The 19,066-nt window shown below is 45.4% G+C and overlaps 1 protein-coding gene across 1 annotated transcript; it reads right to left on the reverse strand.

Annotated features, from left to right (window-relative positions):
* Window positions 1-13,259: 13,259 nt before the first annotated feature.
* On the reverse strand, window positions 13,260-18,025 carry dusp6 (dual specificity phosphatase 6). The gene is made up of 3 exons (XM_085357755.1): window positions 17,018-18,025; window positions 16,248-16,682; window positions 13,260-14,950 (listed from the first exon to the last, which is right to left on the reverse strand). Exons 1-3 carry the CDS (start codon window positions 17,418-17,420, stop codon window positions 14,637-14,639), a joined length of 1,152 nt encoding a protein of 383 aa, XP_085213881.1. The 5' UTR covers window positions 17,421-18,025; the 3' UTR covers window positions 13,260-14,636.
* Window positions 18,026-19,066: the final 1,041 nt, after the last annotated feature.

Raw genomic sequence — 19,066 nt, forward strand, 5'->3', positions numbered from 1 at the left:
TTTTCTTTGCATGCCTCTTATGTTTGTCTCTCTTTTTTTAAGTGTAAACACATGCCTTTGCTGTGCTTTATGGATTATTGTATGTTGCTTCAACTTAAAAAGGCAAATCTATGTGAACCTATCAGAGGTTTAGCAGCTCAGAGTTGTCTTATGACAGATTTTGCTTTTTATGTATTTTCTTATCTGGGGGAGTTCAAGTCTCTCTGATGTGGCTGCTGTTGGAGCTACTTTGTACCAAAACTGGCCTGAGGATGGCGAGGCTGCACCTAGTGACCACATTAAATTATTTATATGAGAGTGGAGGCTGGATTTTTAAACAGTCGTGTGATGAGCCTAAAATTTAGACTTCCTGAACTAGTACCTTCATCAACACATCCACACCAATGCAACTAATTCTAGTATGGACTTCTGCCTACTTCCACTGCCCTGTACATTTAACTCCTGGCCTATCAGTAATCCAACTAAATGTCTGCATGTTGACCAGCCTGACAGCCCTCACCACTACCCCGCCATATGTGTTTTTAAAAATCCCTGTATGGTCTCCCCTGTCACAGTGGTCATGCAGTGGTGATGAAGGTGCTGATGGGGGTCAGCCAAACCTATCTACATGCCAGTCTAAAATTAACCCTAGTAGTTTCCTGTACCCTTTAATCCTTAGCTTTAAAGCCACCAATGGCCAAGCCGCAGGAAGAGCAGCCATCAGGGCCCCTCTGTAGCTCTGCATGCCACAGATACCATTGAGCCTATCTGTCAATCATAGTCCTGCCAGCAGCCAATTCTAAGAATAAAAGCTTCCCAGGATAGGTTGTGTTTGATGGATGTTATCCAGTTTGATGGATGTTATCCAGACAATTGAAGGAACTTACACCTTCACCCACAGTTTCACAGGTTTCTCTTCCCAGTCTGCCACAGTTTTCTTGAAAAAACATACTCCTTTGAGGGCATCACTCCTAAAGCCTTTTTGTGTGCTCCTATGTCTCTAATGATATGTAGACTGATAATTGAGTCACACCCTAAATAGTTAATTGTCTGGATAATTGAATCATGGGTTGGATACTTATGGGAACCTTGAGGTAAGGTTATCAGAGGAAATAAATTAAAATGAGCTTTTGCAAGATTGTTACAATACTCACTAGAAAGAGTGTAAATAAGGTAAAAAAAAAAAAGCTAAATATCAGTCTGGTGCTGCTCAGAAATCCTAACCCTTTTTAGTTTTATGATTTAATCGTGACTTGATAAAATATAAAAAGAATCTAGTCTTTTTCCCATTATTACTATCCAATTATTCGAGTTACACTGCTATGAATTTATATAGAAAAGATATAATCATCAAATAGGAACTATTTGATATCATAAAATAAAGAAATGGACTAATGCATAATAATGTCAGACCCTGTGGCCACTGTAAGTGTCAGGGCTCTGTGTGCGGGCAGGCAGAGATGAGGATCCAAATGCAGGACTCGGAAAATGGAATGTAACTCAAAAAAACCTCAGCTTTACTGCTGGCAGGAAAACAGACATGAAGTGAGGACGGAACACTGAGACCAAGAACACACAGGCATAAACTGATGGTACGACGCGACACTGAGCATGGGAAAACACAGGGCTTATATACACAGGGTAGTAACGGGGAAATCGGCAACAGGAGGGAGACACAGCTGGGAGAGATCAGGGCTAACGAGACAGGGGGAACAAAGCTGCACATACTAACATCAGACAGGAACAAGAACCTTCAAAGTAAAACAGGAAACAAAACACACTTTACTAAGACACAGACTAGACAGAGACAGATTTGACACTGACCAAAGGCTACTAAATGATAATCATAATCACAACAGTATCAGATCATAAATCATAATATAGAAAAACACCAAGTTAACTGAAACACCAAGTACCAGAGAAACATAAAGGAAAATCCATGATGCAAAAGTACCAAAACATAATGAACTCAAAATACTGGGTCCAACGGACCCAGAACCGTGACAGTACCCCCCCCTCCAAGGGCTGACTCCCGACAGCCCCAAACAAAAAAAGCACAACAAAGCACCAGGCCAGGGCGGGCGGAGGGGGTCCAGGATGGAGGGACAGAGCCCAAACAAAAAAAACAAGGAGCACCAGAGTCCAAAAAACGCAGGAAAGCATATCAAAAACAAAACGAAACCAGAGCTCACCAAGAGTCTACAAAAAGTCCAGGGGGCCGACCGTGCACACGGCAACGGTGGCGACGTGTGAACAGTTCTGGAGGCCGACCGTGCACACGGCGACGGCGGGCAAACAGTTCTGGAGGCCGACCGTGCGGACGGCAACGGCGGCGAGGAAGCAGTTCTGGGGGCCGACCGTGCGGACGGCAACGGCGGCGAGGAAGCAGTTCTGGGGCCCGACCGTGCGGACGGCAACGGCGGCGGGAATGCAAGCCTGGAGGCCGGCCACGCAGAAGGCAGTGGCGGCAACAGAAGTCCGGAGGGCGGCCACGGTGGTGATGATGCCCAACAAGCGGCCTGGCAGATGACCGACAATGTGGAGGTGGTAGGAGGGGACCCGAAGGCTGCGTGGCCCCTGCAGCCCCAGGCGAAGCGGAGGTTGGATCAGATGAGGCAGAGGCTGAAGCCGAAGCTGGGCCAGGCGACGCTGAAGCGAATGCGGAGGCTGAACCAGGTGAGGCTGATGCAGAGGCGGGGCCAAACGAAGCTGGTGATGCGGGAGCTGGACCAGACGAGGATGAGGACGCGGGAGCTGGACCAGACGAGGATGAGGACGCGGGAGCTGGACCAGACGAGGATGAGGACGCGGGAGCTGGACCAGACGACGCTGAAGCGGATGCGGAGCCTGGACCAGACGACGCTGAAGCGGATGCGGAGGCTGGACCCGGCGAAGCGAATGAAGCTGAAGCCGAAGCTGGACCAGGCGAAGCTGAAGGCAAAGCTGAAGGCGAAGCTGGACCAGGCGAAGATGAAGGCGGAGCCGGACCAGGCGAAGATGAAGGCGGAGCCGGACCAGGCGTGGGTGATGCTGAAGCCGGAGCCGGACCAGGCGTGGGTGATGCTGAAGCCGGAGCAGAGACAAGGCGACGGCGTGGACGAAGACACGGAGGCTGCTGCAGCTGGCGTGGACGAAGACACGGAGGCTGCTGCAGCTGGCGTGGACGAAGACACGGAGGCTGCTGCAGCTGGCGTGGACGAAGACACGGAGGCTGCTGCAGCTGGCGTGGATGAAGAGACGGAGGCTGCAGCTGGCGTGGATGAAGAGACGGAGGCTGCAGCTGGCGGCGGCGTGGAAGCTGGAGACGGAGGCGCTGCAGCAGGCGGCGGCATGGATGAAACTGCCGCTGCAAGCGTGGATGAGGTTGCTGGTTGAGCAGCTGGTGGCTGGACGGGCTCCTCGGGCCCCCCAGCTGACGAGGAAGGAGGCTGGACGGGCTCCTCGGGCCCTCCAGCGAGAACAGTCTCAGGACCAGTGGGCACAGGGGCCCCTGGAACACACAGGACAAAACCAGCAGGCGCACGGGCCTCTGGCAGGGACAGAACAGGACCAGCAGGCGCACGGGCCTCTGGCAGGGACAGAACAGGACCAGCAGGCTTCAGCCGCCCAGAGCATTGACTCTGCTCAGGCAGTGACAGCCGGGTGCAGTCCTCAGCTGGGTTCCTAGCCTCCAGGGGTCCAGAGTAGGCTGAGGGCTGAAACTCAGCCTCTGGGGAGGCCCTGGAGCGCGTCACAGTCTCTGAACTGGCCAGCTTTTTAGGAATGATTACATTATCATGAGGTTTGTTGCTCTGCTTAGAACAAACTGATGAAACACAGTTCCTTTTAGATTGATTTGACTGAGCTTGTTGTACCGGGGTAGCAAGTGACACAGGGTGCAGGGCTAGTGGCTGCTGAACAGGAGGCTGAACTGAGGGTGACTGAAACAATGGTTGGGATGACGACGGTGGTGGAATTGGAGACTGAGCTTGAGGCCGGGCGGCTAACTGAGCTTGAGGCCGGGCGGCTAACTGAGCTTGAGGCCGGGCGGCTAACTGAGCTTGAGGCGAAAGTGGTGGTGGTGGAGTTGGTGACTGGGCTACAGGCGGCTTCTGAGCAGGAAACACAGGACACTGAGCTACAGGTGGCTGCTGAGCAGGTGACACTGGAGACTGAGCTACAGGTGGCTGCCGAGCAGGGGACACTGGAGACTGAGCTACAGACGGCTGCCGAGCAGGGGACACTGGAGCTGAAAGCGGACGGGCAGCTGACTGAATAAACATAGCTCCAGAATAAACAGATCCAGACGGAACAGTCTTAACTCCTGGATCTGAAAAAACATTAGGCGCACAGTCTTCTGAACCAATGGGAAAATAGTCATTCTTAAAACAAAAACTTTTATTTTCCCGAACTGGAGAAACACGAGCTGTAGTGTTCATGTAGCTGGCGTTCGCAGCTTTGGGGGAAACAGTCTGTCTATCCCTTGACAAAAAAGGCGAATGAAGGGAGACTCTGTCACTCACCCTAGGCGGTTGTTTGAGCTGAATCCCAGGCTCCTGCTGGAGCTGTGAGTGCTGGCTGCGTGTTCGCTGCCTCCCTGTTGAAGAGGGAGCGGCGCTGGCGGAATGTGACGAGGGAGGACTCTGCTGTGGCTGCTCCTGCTGTGATGTGGAAATGCTGGGTGAGTCAGATGGCACGATAATAATCCCTAACATCTTGTAAAAGGCTTGTGCAGGCGTGAGCTGATTGCTTGCAGGCTCGTAGTAATCCTCCCGGGACCGGCTGGAGCATTTTCTGCGAGACCTGGGCGTCTGCGGGGAGGAAGCAGACGAGTGGGCCGAAGGGTAGGCTGCCAGCGAGGAACGGCAGCACGGAGGCCCTCCAAGCGCTAGCCGAGTCCCGTCAAAACGGGAGCTGCGCTTCCACGGTGAGTCCGCTGGATCCATTACTGGTCGCGTCGTTCTGTCAGGGCTCTGTGAGCGGGCAGGCAGAGATGAGGATCCAAATGCAGGACTCGGAAAATGGAATGTAACTCAAAAAAACCTCAGCTTTACTGCTGGCAGGAAAACAAACATGAAGTGAGGACGGAACACTGAGACCAAGAACACACAGGCATAAACTGATGGTACGACGCGACACTGAGCATGGGAAAACACAGGGCTTATATACACAGGGTAGTAACGGGGAAATCGGCAACAGGAGGGAGACACAGCTGGGAGAGATCAGGGCTAACGAGACAGGGGGAACAAAGCTGCACATACTAACATCAGACAGGAACAAGAACCTTCAAAGTAAAACAGGAAACAAAACACACTTTACTAAGACACAGACTAGACAGAGACAGATTTGACACTGACCAAAGGCTACTAAATGATAATCATAATCACAACAGTATCAGATCATAAATCATAATATAGAAAAACACCAAGATAACTGAAACACCAAGTACCAGAGAAACATAAAGGAAAATCCATGATGCAAAAGTACCAAAACATAATGAACTCAAAATACTGGGTCCAACGGACCCAGAACCGTGACAGTAAGTTTTAATACTTCAAATACATGTTTGCTGATAATACCACTATAGTTGAATTCAGGAAGTTTACTTGTATATTTATAACCTCTTTTTTTTTTTGTTGCTTCTTGGATTATGCAAACTCTCCTAGATTGCAAAGAGGCCAATGCCCCACAAAGAAGAAGTGCCTTGATAACAGAGAGCTCCAAAGCAGGACAAGATTTTTAGACAAGGGTTCATTAAAAGAGGTTGGATCAGGATATACTAATACTGGTCAGGTCGCAAAGCTGAAAGGAAGGCAGGTGTTGTATTTAAATCATACAATCATATTGTAAATCATATTGCTCAGCATGGTATCCGTAATGAGAACTCAAATGGCGAACTTCTGCTTTCATTATGCTCCCGACACAATCTCTCGATTGCAAATACATTCCTTCAAGTGAGAGACACTTACAAAACCACCGGGACGCACCCAAAGTCAAAGCACTGGCAAAAATTAGACTTCACCTGCAGACAACATGATTCTTTGACTTTCATATCACTAGAGCAAGAGAGGTCTGAATCCTCAACAGACTATCTTCTCCTCAGATCCAAGGTAAATCTCCAGGTGAATACAAAAAAAATGCCCCAAGGCAAGAAAGCATCCTCCTCAAATAATGTCAAGCTCTTCTACTCCAGCCTGAGGTATATAGGCCACAACAGGGAAGTGCAGCCCACACCCCGAAACCTGACAAATCACCCATGAAAGATGAGGTGACAGAAGCAATTCCATCATAAATTTTTAAAGCAGGTGGTCAGCCACTGGTACAGATGTTTACTGAATTCCTTTGTATGTGCTGAGAAGACAGCTGTTTACCTGAAGATCGAAAGATATTAATATCTACATTCTCACATCTACATTCTCACTAAGGGTTTTCAAGAGAAAGGATGTGTTCTTGCTCCAACACTCTTCAGATTCCTTTTTAGTGTGATTCTTCAAAGACAGATCGAGGCATCCAGATCATATACAGGACACATGGAGGATATTTAATACTGAGTGACTAAAAGCAAAGACAAAAGTGATGAAATCACTTATTTGTGATGTTCTTTATTGTGATGATTGTGCTGTTGTCACCCATGCGGTGGATGACCTTCAAAGACTGACAGATCCCCTGTCTGTGACCACTAAGCACTTTTGGACTTACAATAAGCACCAAAAGACTGAAGTGATGTTTCAATCTACAAAGGGATCAACAGCAAACATGCCTGAAACAAAGATCAATTGCAAGGTATCTTGATGTCGAGGTATCCAAAACTAGGTTTGAGTATGGAGACAAAATGCGCAGTATTCAGAACAGTAGTCCTAACTGCATTGCTGTATGGTTTCAAGTCATGGGATCTCTGCTCTAGGCATGTTCAAAGTCAAAGTAAACTTTATTGTCATCTCTGCTATATACAGTACAGTATATAGAGAGACGAAATGACAAGGCTCCAGATCCATTCAGTGCAAAAGACTAACAATAAATATAAGAATAGTAAGCATGGTAGAGTAATGTTGGTGTCATTCGGTATAACTATGTCTATCGTCTTTCAGTGGAAGAAACGTTTCTCCCACTGAAAACGCTACGTCCAGATGAACAGAATCAACTTTTGGAGAACTATGTCTATCACTACGGCCGTCTTCCTCTGCTTGTCCACTCCTGGCGAGGCGAGCTACCGTCTGTCCCAGTCCCTGCCTCTCGGCGCCAGTGGCGTGTCTAGAAAATTTTTGTTGGGGGGGCCAGGTAGGGGCACAGATTTGGAGAAGGGTGGCAGATGTAATTGGCAGATAATGTTTAAAAAAAAATTTCTACCAACCGTTAACCATAATTCAATAATCCTATAAACCTAATAACCAAATGCACTTTTAACTCTTATTAGAATGAGATTTTAACCACTACGGTGCAAAGTTTTTAGATACTGCGTTGATAAAGTACAAGAGATACAATCAGTGCTTTGTCAGTGTTTACTCAGCATTCAAGGACAGCAATATTTGCATAGTATTTTTACTGACATATAGTGCACATATGTTTTGGACAAAAACATTTTTGAATATTAAAATACGAACATTTGTAACATACAATTGACAAATTAGCCAGTTCCAATGTAAAACTTTATCTGCCTGTTAAAAAAAGAAGATAATCTTCTCACAAACTGGTGTTTGATTTTGAAACAGGAAAAAAGTGGGGAAACAACTGAAAAGACTAACATTTGAATAAAACCTGAAAGCAAGTAAATACTTTCTATGCTGCCTTATGGTAAACTTTGGTAATATTGATAAAGAACAACACTGGCTGATGATGAAATACAGTCAGCTGGCATGGTGACACTGCCAGTATTAACCTGCAGGGCTGGACTGGGACAAAAAAATTGGGCATTTTCACTACAGGCCGACCCACCAGGTAGTAAAGCCATAAAGACTTTGACTGAAAACAAACGCTGTTGTGACAGTGATGTACACTGTCTTGTTGGTATATGTATGATTTCTATACATTTTACGTCAGATAAAAACTTTGGTTGTAAGATTTAGATAATTATTTAATAAAAACTAGGTATTTTAAATGAGAATAAGAAAGAAAAGTATTTCTTTGTGCCTTTCCCTGTTAATGCCCTACCTGCCCCCTGGCAAAACTTTCCTAGATCCACCCCTGCACAGTTACCAGCTGTCAGCTACATAAAAAAGGATCCTGGTGTTATTTGCCTCTCAGAAACAGTTCAAAACTTCCCTTCAACTCATTCATGTGACCTAAAAGGTAAACCTGTTTCTCCATCACCTGTTCAGCTCTGATGATTCAGTAAGGACATCTCCTGGTTTCATCTTCATGTTTCCCTCTCACCAGATATCCAAACCGACATAATGACCAGCAGCTTTACAGCTGTGGCTCCAGCAAACATCAGCTGATACTAGAAATTAATATTAAATACATTCTAACAACAGCTGATCAAGCTTAAACGTGCTGCTGTTGTTTAGCGCAACATCTGCTGGTTTCCTGTTTCTGGTGCAAAGTGGGCGATAAATAAACAAGAGAGAAAAGCCGATCAGCTGATCATTGATCAGTTTCATGATTGAAGTAGCAACAGGAGAGGCAGGGGGAGAGAATGAGAGAAGAAGAGGCAGCTGTGCAGCGTAAAGACAGAATAACTCCAGCTTTGTGTCTTTTTGCATTCTAGCTAAAGTTCGGGACAAACTGCATCTCTTCTCAGCTCAATACGAAACGTGTAATATTTTCTCTGAATGAGGGACCATTCCATTTTTAAGGAGCCGTTGGCAACTCTACTAACTAACCTTATGAATAAAATAAAGTTCACTATCAGTAACATCATAGCACCCACCCAGCTGTATAAAAACTCTGTCAAGCTGGCTAGAACGCAGTATGAGTTATTGCAACTGACGGTAAAAAGTCAGCACAACGAAAATAAACTCCACCTAAACTTAGTTCATATCTGACCCAGATAGACTGCAGGTCATGACTTCTTACCTGAAGTTCAGTTCACCTGACACTCGGACTGGTGGCCGCCTCGGGGCTCTCCTCCTGCCTCCCCTTCCCTCATCCACCTGCTGCCTCTGTGGAAGCCCCGCCATAGCCACCACCAAACAACGGAGTTATTTCTACACATCGACCTGCATCTGGCCAATCCACCACCTCTCATTGTTCATGCCATTACAAAAAAAATAAAAAATAAGTCAAATAAGCCCGATGGCCAGTCCAGCTATGTTAACCTGCAACCAAATCTGCAGCTCCATACAGCAATGTTACGACTTAGATTACATCTTTTAACTCATAACTCTTATGTTAGCTCCCCTCAGTAGCCTACTGTCTGAAATATTCCACGGCTGCAATAATTCTTTAAGTGTTATTTTTTTCCTTGGTATTCTAATTTCACCTTAGTTTACTAAACTCAACAAACTTAATATTACTTACCGGGACATTTATTCTGTCCTCATTTTCTTTCACCGAAAAATTGTTTCCTGCAGTGCCGTCTTTCGTGCTTTGCTCTCCTACCTTTGCTAACCTGATGCACATAGCGCAGAAGCCGATGCTGCATTCACTTACACTCGGATATCTGAGCGTCACCGTGAAAACATAATCGGACATTTGATATTTGATTGAATTTTATTGTTTTGCCTTTGGGGTGGCACCTGGGGTGGCCAGTCTGGTTGGGGGGGTGGCCTGTGCCCCCCCAGGCCACCCCGCTGGACACGCCATTGCTCGGCGCCCCCTTGATGCTCTTAGCGGAGTGTCCCGCGGGTTCCGAAGTGTTTACTTTGAAAAAATTAGAGTTTTCAAAGCAGGCCCGGTCGCCTGAATACCGCAACTACGAATAATGGAATAGTACTCCGGTTCTATTTTGTGGGTTTTCTGTCTGAACTGGGGCCGTGATTAAGAGGGACGCCCGGGGGCATTCGTATTCTGCCGCTAGAGGTGAAATTCTTGGACCGGCGCAAGACAGACGAAAGAGAAAGCATTTGTCAAGAATGTTTTCATTAATGTTGGGTTGATTAACCATCACCAGTTTGTCCGTCTGTATCTGGAAGTCCCATATAATCTTAGCTTGGTTATTCTCAACCATCCTGGGGTGTCTATCATTTTGACCTCGGGACTTCCAAGCCATACTCCGCACAGATGTTTCTGGCCTTCCACTTGCTTATGGCGTTCCATGTATGCCCTGCCTGCTAGTATCTTGCACCCTGCTGTTATGTGCTGGATTATCTAAGGCGCATCTTTAAACAGCCTGCACCTGGGGTCTTGCCAGCCTCTCTGGATCTTGTGCTCAAAAGTTGTTCCCGTGCTGCCATGATTAGGGCCTCTGTGCTGTCTTTCATTCCAGCTTTGTCCAGCCACTGGTAGGATTTCTGGATGTCATCCACTTCGTTTATCTGCTGGTGGTACATACAATGCAGGGGCCTGTCCTTCCATTATGGTTCCTCCTCTATTTCTTGGGCTTCTGCTGCCTGAAGTATTCAGTAAACATGCGGTCGGTTGTGAACATCTTCCTGATTTACTCATGGATGTTCGTTGTTTCATCCTGGACTGTGGTACCAACCCTCCATGCATGGTTAAGAGCTTTCTTGTTTTTATGTCAGTGGCTTCTATGTCCTCCTTCTGCCAGCTTATTATCCCAGCAGGGTACCAGATCACCAGCAGGGCATAGGTTTTGATAGCCCAGATCTTGTCCTTCCCGTTCAACTGCTCCTCAGGACTTTCCTTGGTGGCTGCAGCTTTAAGCAGCCTCTTGTGGTTCCCATTGACCTGTGGGATTCCCAGGTACTTGTACCTGTCCTCAATGTCTGCAATGTTGCATTTCGGTAGTGTGGTCCCCTCAGTTCTGACTACCTTCCCTCGCTTCGTTACCACCCTACTACACTTCTCCAGTCCCAGTGACATTCAGATATTGTTGCTGTATATCCTTGGGGTGTTGATCAGTGTCTCGTTCACTCTTGCCATACAGCTTGATGTCATCCATGTAGAGGAGGTGGCTGATGATTACGTCATTCCATTGTCAGTATCAGTAGCCAGTCTTGTTAATGATCTCACTGAGGGGGTTCAGGCCTGTGTAAAACAGCAGTGGGGGCAGCGCATCTTCTTGGTAGATCCCACACTTGATGGCGACTTGTGCTATGAGCTTATAGTTGGCCTCTAGTGTTGTTTACCAAATACCCATTAAGTTCATGATAAAGGTTCTTAGGGGCCTGTAGATCTTGTACAATTCTAGGAATTCCAGTGTGGGGCACTGAGTCATAGGCCTTCTTGTAGTCCAGTGATTTTGGTACAGACAACTATGAAACACAATCTTATTCTCCCTTTTAATGTGGAGTATGCATGTTCACTCAACGTTCCCATGACCTTCCTACTACAATTTAGATGGTAGGATAAGACTAAGCATATGTGTATGGATAGTCTGAAGTACCTCTGCTTTCATCATGTGACAAATGGGTGACTTTTGCATTCAATGCACCAGCAGAGTCATAGGAAACTAAATGGATGAATGGTGACCCTGCTAATAATAAGCATGACACCTCAGGGAGATTTGCCTATTTATCGTGAAGTCACTATGACTCTCTGTGAAAAAAGAAATCTCTATATGCATATAGAATATAGAGTCCTATCTTAGAATAGAATAGAATTCAACTTTATTGTTATTACACATGTCACAAGTACAAGGCAACAAAATGCAGTACAGCTACACGTGGACACCCACTTTTTATGGGCAACACGACAAATTTAGAACTAAAAAGGAAAAACATAATATAGTGACTTTGAACCAGTGTTTCTCATTAGTGTGCAGGCTTTGCTGCCATAGTTCGATCAGTGGTATCTCATCATTATTGTTATGATTATAAGTGGCTACCCAACAAAAGAAAAAGATTCCCTGAAATGGAAAGTGGGAAAAGCAGAGAGAGCTGGCACCTCTTGAAATATGAGTCTTTTTATAAATCACTTGCGTCAGGACATGAATGTGGAGGTCTCACTCTTTATTACATAGCCAGTGATTCACACACTTTGTACAGCTACGCGCTGGGTTGAATTTCCAATTTAAAAAAAGGAAATAAAACATAAAAAAGAGAGATGCCTTACAATTTATTTTGTTCATCTTTACACAATACATATTATTGATAATAAAATCTGTTAATTGCTTTTTTAAGATAATTCTCTTTCTCTATTGTATGCTGTCTTCTGTTAAGATCTATGTTTTATGTATGCTTATTTGCTTATTCTATAGTAAAAGAAAATACTTACAATTCATGTTTTCCATTGTTTACTTTTGATATGGATTATATATTGCATGCTGTGTTTTATTGTAGTTATGTAAAATTGTAGCTGGTTGCTAATACGTTTTGCATTGCTTACATCTTTATTTTGACCAACTCTTAGCAGTAAGAGTTAGGTAAGGATTGTGTCTACTTACACAGTGGAATCTTTCGTGTGTGGGCTTTTACACTGTGTCATACATGCACATCAAGAACTTAGTTGACAAAAATGCTGCATACAAGTCACTGTTTCCATATCCTTTATTGTTAACAATCCTAGCTCTGTCACGATCAAACCTTGTGGTACTGCTTGGCTTGCTCATTTCCACATAGTCCACTTCCACATAGTCCACACACACACAGCAGCTGGTGTTGATGTGGGAATAGTCTCTTCAAACTGTGAAACAAGTTGCTGCTCGCTTGAGAACACGACACCTAAGCTACACCGTCGAGATTATCTCCTGAGTCTCCAGTTCTCAGGGAGTAAACGCCACTGCTCTTCCTATCAAATCATACTTTATCTCTGTACTTTATGCTTCCCTTGATGGTTGAGTGCTGAGGAGCTGCCTTCACAAGTTAACCAAGGGAATGTTTGTTTTGAACCCAAAGACCTCATGGTAGACTAGCACCTGGTAAAACCAGCTGGGCTAGTTACAGCAGGACTGGAATCACTTTGCACCTGCTGGGTAGCTTATTGTAGTTTCTTATTGTCACAGCAGAACAGAGTGTGCACAGTGCTATCTTACACAAGCATCATGTAACAGGACATGCTAACTCTGTACTGGAAAGTAAAGTGGGAAATGTTCCAAGTGCTGTAGTTAATGGAAAACAAGAACTCTGTGAACAGCCTCGTGATTCATTGCGACTCTTTTTTGTCGTGACTTGGCCAGCTGGTTAACACTCAACTGTACTGCAGGTGAGGAGACACTTACATAAATGTGTTACTGTAAGTGGAGACAAAACACCAACGAATGTGTCAATGGAAAAACAAGCAGAAGAAGCGGAACGTGTAGACAAAATAGCAATTTATTAATAACTTATATTTCCTTTACATTCGTAAGAGAGGAGTTTGGAAGGAGTGAGTAGAGGGCAACATAGTGGTTTCCTCTACGGGGGGTGTGGGGGCAACTCTCCGAAGTTCTGGATTTAATTTTGTCTCATCTTGTCAAGTGAAAACTGCATTTCACAGAATTTTCCCTGAAGAAGCGAAGCAAACACAGCTCCCTGCTTTTTCCACACATCGGAAATATTTAACCCACAGATCATGATTTCTTAAATTAACCTTCAGAGACATCCAGTAAATTCCACCTTTGGCCATTTGAACTGCTTGAGTTCTTAAGCATGGAGCCCAATTTATAAACTTCAGTGATAATCGTTCTAGGTTTGGTTGGGGTTTTTTGTAAGAAAACAAAACAAATCTATCTGGGATACTGTAACCAAAAAAAGTACATTTCTCTGAAGGTTAATGTGCAAAAAAAAGGGGAAAGAAATCTTCCAAGCTCAAAAGTAAGGCAAATGGCCAAGGTGACTTTGATTTGTGGGAGGACAGGTGCAAAAAGAAAAGGCCAGCCACAAAGCGCTTATTGAATATATTACACATGTACACAATTCTTGGAAAGCCTACTTGATTTTTGGCATAATCAACTCAAACATATTGATCAATACGCAGTTTGTATGCTTACATAAAAGTAGAATATGAAACAAAGCAAATCTTCAGTACCCACTTGTGCCAAAGGGTATATACTACTAGAGCAAGGCTTTTACCGTATTGTCTTTTATATTAAGATATATACACACCGTATAAATGTTTGAAAAGACTCCACAAATGTAAAATAAAGTCCATTATATTGTGTGCCTTCTAAAGCCAGGGTAGTTGAGCCCCATGCAGGCAAGTCTTCACAGAAGATGAAGGAGACAATGCACCCTGATGTCATGGAGGAACTAGTAATAGACCCCAAAACAAATATACAAAAGGATTTCATTTATCTGTCCACTTTGAACAATCAGGTCTCTTTGGCACACCAGCCTTTGAACTTTGAAGCATAACATACAGCTGTCCAATCAATCACTTTAGGCTTCCTTAGACACACTGAAAAAATACGAAAAAAAAGACCAGAGTCTTACAGCAAAATCTGATTGTAGTAAGTATCTGCACACTTTAAATGATTCGCTTCCTGTCTCTTGTACTGTCTCTCCTCATTTAGTCAACAGCAGCTGCGCTTCGGTCAGACAGCTATGGCCCTTCAGTAACCACACTCAGCAGCTGTCGCCTCAGACCAGCTGTATCAATAATGTCGCACAGCAGACGACGGAAAAAAGAGAAAACATTTTGCAGCTTTTCCAATAGGAGGCCCACAAAACCCCCAATGAGAAGAGGAGTGGTGACAGCAGACCTCACGTGGACTCCAGGGGGTCCAGCTGGAAGACGTTGTGGTTGGTCGGGGTGGTGAAGTAGAGCTGCTGGCTTGGTGGTGCCATGCGGTTATCACATGGACTCTTCAGACCCAGTGTGCGCTCAAAGTCCAAAAGCTGACCCATGAAGTTGAAATTGGGTGAGATGTTGGATTTTTTCATCTTGACAATGTCGTAAGCATCGTTCATGGACAGGTTGAGCTTCTGCATCAAATAGGCCACCGTCACTGTGACAGAGCGGCTAATGCCTGCAAGGCAATGGACCAGGACGCCGCATTTCTGTCCCCGAGCTTCATCTGGTGGAAGAAAAGAAAGGGGTGGAAATTTTGTATCATAAATAAACAACCTCTTTAGAGCTTTTCATCATTCCAGATAACTAGGAAAGAGTAGATATCCCAGTTTGTTGTTTTGTTACTCTCACAGTCCAAAGACCAAAGATTTAGTCTGCATGGATACTGATCAGAAGAAAAAACATTCCTGACATCTGAAAAGCACAAAGCAGAGAAGCTCTCATTGTTTATGCTTCTTTTAGGCAACTAATCAATAATCAAATCTTTGTGATTTTAAAGTCACGCTTTGTTGGAAATTGAAGCAGGTCCAGGAACTTATTATCCTATCTCCCAGCCATGTCAGTAATTAAACAGGGGCTATGACAGTATTGCACATAAACAGAGCTCACATTCTTTGGTTTCTTTTGGCCTAGAGTAGCCGGCTGGGAAATTGACTATTACGGTCTATTAAACCATTCTTCCGCTTGCTAGGGTTACTCTGACAATGGTGCCATTTGGGCGTGTAAATGTAGGAGTCATGAGGGCACCCTGTCAAGGCGAACAGGATGTCATCAGGCCGTAAATGGCTCCTTTTGTAATGTGGCGGGAGGAGGAGGGGAGGGGGGGCAATGCCATGTCCTAGATTACTTTCAATGCCACTTCCTTCCTGTTGCGCTTGAATTACCGCCCTCCCCTCGCTCACTCTCCCCTTTCTCCAGTTTCAACATCGCCCTTTGTGCTGCAATTTCACAAGCCCTGGGACAAGAGATAGGGCCAGAATGTCTTCCACTGAAGTCAAACCAAGTGCATTTTGCCTGTGCACCATTGGAGGCAGACTTGTGTTCCTCTGCCTCTACACAATGCCTTAATCTGCCTGCTCTGTGTGTCCCTGTCTGATTGACTGATAAGACCACAGCCAGGGACACTTCATCTAATCTCAATTGCACAATAACAACCTAAGAACTTCCTGCCAGTGATAATATATATCACATTTAATACGTTTATGCCCCCAGCTATCTGTTTTTGCCCCTTTACTCTGCCTGCATGCGTGTCATAAAGTAGGGAACAAGAACAATACTAATCAAACACCCAACTTTTGAGTTGAATCCTTCTTCAAAATTGTGAGGACTTGATGGGTTTTTTTTCTCTATGTTCTATATTTTGCAGACTGACGCACTATTACTATTTATGGTCTCACAAACTCAAAAGCTAATTTTGGAGTTTAAATAATTATAAGCAGTACTAAAAAATGAATAAGCATGTACACAACCTAACCAACAAGATTTAATCTGCAGAGCGTTTCCAGTTCTGCGGGATTACTTACCAATAAAGCTGATGGCTTCGGGAAAGAACTGAGAGAGATTCTGGCTCCAGTGATCCGAGATTGGGATCTGCTTGTACTTAAACTCTCCTGCGTTCTCAAAGAGGTTGGGGAGATTGGGAGTCACGTTGAGGATATACTTGATCCCGTACTCCTCCAGCACATCAAGGTTAGTGGAGTCCTTGGCACAGCCCAGGTAAAGGTGCGGCAAGATCTCTACAGGGAAGGAGGGATGCGGGTTGGATAACGGGCTGCCGTCCGAGTCTGTGGCGCTGCTCGGATCCCGGTCGATATCAGACTCGATGTCCGAGGAGTCAGAGCTGATGCGCAGCCCACCGAGGCCCAGCACCTGGGCAGTAGGGGAACTGCTGTGGGACGAGCCATCCAGGTTGGTTTCGCACAGAGCCGGACACTCGGCCTGGAATTTACTGAAGCCACCTGGAAATATATAAAACAGATGCAATGAACACACCGTTTCTGCCTGCCACACAGCAGGCATAAGTTGCACACTGCAGACGGCAAATTATTATTTTCTGAGAAAGAAAAAAAGAAGCTTAATACACATAAAATCTGGTTACGCGTCTCTTCGAAGTAAATTAAGACCCTCTTCAGTAATTACTGACGTGCGAGGAGTCAAGTGTAACCTAACCTTAGAGTGATGACTATATATTTCTTTAATCAAAACGCCAGAAATCTACGTCTGCGCGAAAATCTAGCCTGTGAATGAACAGCGGCAGCCGCCGTGCCCGAAAATGTGAATGAATTCCACTCACCCTCCAGATAATATGCCTTATAGCCCTCGTCCTTCATTTTCCTCAGCAGTAAACCCAACACGGAGCCCCCGTCCACGTTCTCGTTCCACTCTCGGCTGTACTCGTCGTACAGCAGGATGGCGTCCGTCTTGCACCTCCGCACAAACCTGTCTCGATCCTCTCCGTTGGAGAGCAGAGAGCGCACGGGCAGATTGCCTTTCTTAAGCCGGCGAAGCATGAGGCTGGGTATGGCCACGTTGATGGCAGTCTCGACGTGAGACGACTCGTAGAGCTCCTGAGCCCGACAGTCCATCACAAGCAGGCCGTCCCTGCGCGTCTCCAGCTGCTCTCGGAGCCAGCCCACCGTCTTGCTGATCGCCATAACCGAGTCAAGCTGGACGACGGGCTTGAGCTTGTCAAGCATTTATAAGCAGGAGTTAAAAAGGGGGGGAAAAAGGTGTCGAGGAAAAGCGGGGAGCTTCTCGGCTTCAGCAGCAGGCACAAATATCTGTCTGGAATTTCGTTTTCAGTCTGATCTGCTGCTGAGAGGGCCCTCGGCAACACAACTCTGAGAACAACGGCTTAAAAAACTAAATAACGAGTCAAAATAAAAACCGTCACGCTTGTCAAGACTCACTCCAAACGTTCTTTTGGATCCAGTGTGTTGCGGGACGTAGGAATTCCTGTTCCCTTCAGAGATCTCCCGAGAGTAGGTTGCCCACACTGTTCCTCATTCATGCATCTGGTTGGAGAGAGCCTGAGTTATTTATCAATGAGTCATACCGGCCCTGCGACGAGGCTGAAGCTTCCTCTCTTCTTATATAACTCCACGGCTGCTCTTCCACCTCTCTTTCTCTCTGTGCGTATACAGGCTGTGTATCTAATATTTTTATGGAGATCCAGAGCAGAAAGGCGGATTTGTTGCTGTGAAGCATGCGGGGTATGCACCCGTCTCTGCCTGCTGTTGCAGCCTGTCTGTGCTGTAGATCGTTTCTCTGCAGGTTCTGACTCTCTGCGCTCTCTGCGGCGCCAGGCTGCTGAATGGCTACAAACAGGAGGCGTTCCATTGGATACGTTTTGTGGGGCGACCAATCAGAAGCGCGGCAGCAGCGGTCGCCTTAGAAACGGGGGCCGGATAGAGCGGCCTGTGTTGATGAATCGTTAATGAGTTTGTCATTCACAAAAACGGAGAGGAATTTCCGCTCCGGATCAAGTGTGTGCAAACAAACACAAGAACTGCAGGGGGAAGGAAGGAAGACGGAGAGGGCGGGAGCGGCCTCAGCTCACAGTTACACACACACACGAGTTTCAAATAAAGAGCGTCGCGATAATTAGGCTACAACGCAAGTCTGCAACAATGCGGTGTGCGTTTTTCAACATGCTGGAAGTTTTAATTGACTTAGAGCTGTTTGAACCGCTCTAATGCATGCACTATATTGAAAGTCTTACCATTAACCATCATAATATAATAAGTATAATAAGAACCATATTTTTTTTTTTCAAAAAACATATTACACTGTAATAGCGCGACAGTAAAACCATGCTCAATGTGGGCTTTACAGGCAGAACGCCTTTGGTGCAATTTCATTTTCTTCCTCACTCCGGAAACACAGCTGATCTGCATCCAGTGAGGTCTGGCACATCTGACAGAGGATCAGCGCCCTGTTGAGAGATATGACCTGTAACCTTTGTTTGTTTTTCTAAAAAAAAAAAAAGTCTTGTCTTTCAATGCTAACTACCCCACCCTGTGTGATCACTTAGATTGTTTCCACTGGTTTCTGTGGGCATGAATTTAGGATTAAATACAGTGGTGCGCTCTCATGGAAGGAAATTATTATTTCTTTTTCCATAAAAAATAAATGTCAAACTCGAAAAACTCAAGCTCCATAAATTTCTGCTACAAATATATATTCTCGGTAGAATAAAGCAGCAGCCAGTTGCTATGTGACAACAAAAAAGTGGCCTTCTGCAATTCACGTTTTTTTTCTGCCCACTTGATGGAAGGCCGCTGAAATCACCTCAGATGAAAAAAAAATGTTTCTCTGCGATATTGTGAGCACACAACGGCAC

This window comes from Diplotaxodon limnothrissa, linkage group LG7 (genome assembly GCF_057381915.1).
Source record: "Diplotaxodon limnothrissa isolate DT_005_m linkage group LG7, D_limnothrissa_male_GT1.1, whole genome shotgun sequence".
Classification (NCBI taxonomy): Eukaryota; Metazoa; Chordata; class Actinopteri; order Cichliformes; family Cichlidae; genus Diplotaxodon; species Diplotaxodon limnothrissa.

What these genes read in the sequence shown, in the direction of transcription:
- dusp6 (XM_085357755.1), bottom strand. Translation starts at nt 17,420, where the DNA reads ATGCTTGACAAGCTCAAGCCCGTCGTCCAGCTTGACTCGGTTATGGCG. An exon ending in TAAGGCATATTATCTGGAGG is followed by an intron (nt 16,683 to 17,017) that starts GTGAGTGGAATT and finishes ATATATTTCCAG; the next exon opens with GTGGCTTCAGTAAATTCCAG. An exon ending in CGAAGCCATCAGCTTTATTG is followed by an intron (nt 14,951 to 16,247) that starts GTAAGTAATCCC and finishes TTCTTCCACCAG; the next exon opens with ATGAAGCTCGGGGACAGAAA.